At 46.4% G+C, this 4,004-nt stretch overlaps 1 protein-coding gene across 1 annotated transcript in view; it reads left to right on the top strand.

The window, feature by feature from the left end:
- Nucleotides 1–3,534, top strand: part of ZW10 (zw10 kinetochore protein) — a 20,145-nt gene extending 16,611 nt beyond the window's left edge. The window contains 5 exon segments of the mRNA XM_010008890.1: nt 302–471; nt 931–1,061; nt 1,513–1,644; nt 2,266–2,468; nt 3,414–3,534. Of these exon segments, the coding sequence (XP_010007192.1) occupies nt 302–471; nt 931–1,061; nt 1,513–1,644; nt 2,266–2,468; nt 3,414–3,534 (757 nt within the window).
- Nucleotides 3,535–4,004: the final 470 nt, after the last annotated feature.

Raw genomic sequence — 4,004 nt, 5'->3', positions numbered from 1 at the left:
ACTTTGGCAGAACAGTATCTTCCTGTTTGGAAGTCCACTGCTAGAAGCAATGTGGATATAACTCATGATTCAAACACCAAATTGCTATTTTACTGGCCATAAAACCCCTTTCCCACAAGTTTTTGTGTGGATGTGACAGGAGGTTAGATGCCTTTTCTCCAGCTGATGCCTTTACCAGGCATTGCCCAGTTACCTGCAACACCTGAGATAACAAGTTTCTTTAGGGGAACCACAACAATTTTTTTTTTAACAGAGCCTGCTCTAAATAAATCCATGTCTTCCTTTTCTTTTCCTGGGCCAGGGAGAACCTGCAGAAGCTGCCCCAGCTGGCAGCCATCCACCACAACAACTGCATGTACATTGCTCACCACCTGCTCACCCTGGGACACCAGTTCCGCTACCGCCTGACCAGCATCCTGTGTGATGGAGCTGCCACCTTTGTCGACCTGGTGCCTGGGTTTAGGAGACTTGGTAATGTCACCTTTCACCCTTGAAACCTTGGCTGGTTAGGATCTGAAACCCAGCTCTTCTTGTCCAGCACATAGTTCCAACAACCAGTTCATTATCCAGCAAGATGTTGTGGCTCTTGTATTCAGGGATCTGCTGCTCAGTCCTTTGATGTTTCCTTCAGACTAGTCCAATAAAACAAATTCCAAGTTTTTATGAGCTTGATAGGAAACTGTCATCTCTAGATAATTCTACTACTGAGCTTCATCACAAGTATTGTAGCAATGCAGGATGTTCAAGAACTTCCTGAATATGTGACTGGACCAGGTTAAATTTGCTCTACAAGACTGTTTAGAGACTAGAAACTCCTTTAAAAATAAAAAAGCTTTATAGGAAGCTCATCATTCAGCACTTAGAGTCTCTAAAGTGGCAGAGCAAGTTTAACAATTCATTGCTTCTCTGTGCTTGCTTTTGCTCCTAAAGGGATGGAGTGTTTTCTGGCCCAGATGCGGGTGCAGAAAGGAGAGATCCTGGAGAGGTTGTCAAGTGCAAGGAATTTCTCTAACATGGATGATGAGGAAAATTACAGTGCAGCAAACAAAGCAATAAGGCAGGTAAGCAAGGCAATCAAAGCCAAATATTCCGTGGTCTGTAGCTGTTGTCCTTGGGAAGGTTCACTGCATCATCCCAGTCCTGACAACTCTGCAGTGTTCCAGCAGAGTGGAAATTTTCAGAACAGCCAATTTCCTGGCACAATGATTTAGTTTCCCTGGGTTGTGTCTTTCTGTAAAATTGAAGCATGCCCAGTCCAGTTCCTCTTGCTCCAAGCTGAAAGGAAAAGTACATTTATACTGCTTTCATTTTTCAAGACAAAGCTCCACCACCCTTTTGATGAACCTTAATGTAAGTTGGAAACATTGCACTTTTTCCTAGGAAGGCCTCCCTGCCAGAGCAGGATACCTCACTGCCTTTTGCTCCCTTCTGACTGGTTTCTGACCATATGTAGTCACCTTATGTGCTGGCCTCTCAGTGTTATTCTGCTGACACAGAGCTGTTATATTCCAGGTATTGCATCAGCTGAAAAGATTGGGAAAAGTCTGGCAAGATGTGCTGCCTGTGAACGTGTACTGCAAGGCCATGGGGACTCTACTGAACACAGCTCTGGCAGAGATTGTCACCAGGATTGTTGCCCTAGAGGTCTGATACTTTTTCAATCTGCTTCTCCAATGAGCCTCTCCATCCTCTCCAAGCACCAGATGCCACTACACCTGGGGCATTTCAAACTGAAGTTCCTACCTGTTTAAATCTCCATTTGACTCCCAGTACCATGTTCAAGTGATTGTCAGGTTACCTTGGGTCAAGTACAATTATCCTATTACATTTCTTAATTAAGCTATGTTTTCACAGCAAGTGATAGAAATGTTAGTGCAGCTGTTCTGGTTTACACCCAGAGAGCCTTCCCACTGTGCCTGGGGCCAGCAAGTCCCTTTTCCCATGACATCTAGTTTACAGGACACTTGTTCAGGCTGTACCTGCCTAAATCTTGGCTCTCATTGTGCTGGGCAATGCCTGGGCCATTTTCCTTGTCAGCTTTCTTCCTAACTCCTCTGCTTCCCAGTGACATGCTTGCTTTGATACCAAGAATCCCTTATATTTAAATGAAATAGGTTATATTAGCTCCATCATGTCAAACATGATCTTTCATCACATTTAACTGCTTTCATCTTCACACACACAGCCAGTTTTTTTCATGTTACTTACTGCTTTACTCCAAAACCACACCTGGCTGCTGCCCTCTTAACCTTTGTTCAATTCTAGGACATCTCCACAGAAGATGCAGATCGCCTGCACTCCCTCTGCAGGACCATGGTGGAGGAAGGACCCCAAGTTTTCACCCCACTACTGGAAGACAAGAAAAATAAGAAGTACCAGGAGGAAGTTCCAGTCTACGTGCAGAAGTGGATGACATTCAAAGAGCTGATGATCATCTTGCAAGCCAACCTCCAAGAAATAGTAGACCAGTAGGTGTCTTCCTTCCTTCCTTCCTTCTCAGTTAGTTCCTCACTGCAGTGACAGGGAGCTGGGAGGTGCTCAGACACCAGCAGGGCACTGTGCTCAGGGGGCTGCTCAGGTTCCAAGCATCAATGAGGATCAGGTAACTGCTCCTGGGGCTGTTTCTTAGCCCTGCTTATAGTCCATTTGGAGCTTGCTCCTAAATTCAGATGCTTCCTGCAAAGGAAAAGGCAACGTGTGAATATAAAAAACCCAAAAGAACAGTAACAACCCAGTGCCATGGGAGGGCAGAGTGACTGCCCACCCCTCAGGCCCTGAGCTGAGCAGCATCCCATGCAAGCAGCCTGGCACTTTGTGCCTTGCTGCTGCAGTCATTCCACACCACTGGCCCCTGCTTTTGAGGTGCTGTTTCCTTACTGCTTTTAACTTGCAAGGGGGGTTCATCCCAATGATAGACAAGGACTTGTGTAATTACTTCTCTTACTTTGGTTGGCATGAGTTGTCAGCAGCTGGACATGTCCTGCTCACAGCTGCCTCTGAATGGCAGGGAAACAAACTGTCCTCAGCAGCTGAACCAAAAAGGTAGCAGCCCTGGAGACACAGAAGGTAGCTCCTTCTCTGCACCCTGGTCATTGCTGCTGTTGGACCCATGATGGACACACCAAAGGTTCCCACCTCTGCTTCCACCTGGGCATAAACCACTTTTTTTTTCTGTTGTTTGGAAGGTGAATGGGAACTCTGCAGGCAGGCAAAAGGTACAGTTTGTAATGAGAGCAAAAAAATCACCTCACCCTGTTGCTCTAAACAATTCTGGGCTGAAGTTGCCAGCTAATAGGTGGCTAACTGGGTTTGTTTTGCTTTCAGACTTACTGTTGTGCCGAGTGCTCAGGAGGCTTGTTTTAACATGACTTCTGTGCAGTTTGGTTAAATAAAGGTCTTTCTCTGTCCTGTAGGTGGGCAGATGGGAAGGGGCCTCTTGCAGCTGAATTCTCTGCAGCTGAAGTGAAGAGTCTGATCCGAGCCCTGTTCCAGAACACAGACAGGAGAGCAGCAGCACTGGCCAAAATCAAGTAACTGTGTTTGCACCTACATGTTGGGAAAGCAGAAGCAGAGTCTTTCAAATATTTTTTTTTATTTGAACCCTTCTTATTTGTACTGTTATAAATAAAGCTTTAGCATTAGGTAAGTGCTTCCTGGAGGCTTGACTGAGGGAGAGGAAACATCTCCCAGCTCAGTGTTTGCAGGGCAGAGAGGGGGGCTCTGCATGCCTGGGGCCAGCAGGAGCACAGGGGACAACACCAGCTGCCTGTGCTGGTGTTGAACTTGACAACTCAACCCCCTGCCAAGGTCCCCAGACATGTTCTGCCCAGATCCAAGCTTTCCCTCATGAGCTGATGGCTGCACCTTCCTGGAGAAGAGCAGATGCTTTTTGTGATGTCTGTTGATTTCCATGTTCTCCAGGATTTCATCTCCCTGTTAAGCCCAGCAGAGGGAAACAAATCAAATCTTGAATCCAACAGCTTTGTGAGGACAGGCACTGCTGT

This window comes from Chaetura pelagica, unplaced genomic scaffold, assembly GCF_000747805.2.
Source record: "Chaetura pelagica isolate M959 unplaced genomic scaffold, ChaPel_1.0 scaffold1222, whole genome shotgun sequence".
NCBI lineage: Eukaryota > Metazoa > Chordata > Aves > Apodiformes > Apodidae > Chaetura > Chaetura pelagica.
The sequence above is the reverse complement of the archived record's forward strand: the minus strand, read 5'-3'. Positions and strand labels throughout refer to the sequence as shown.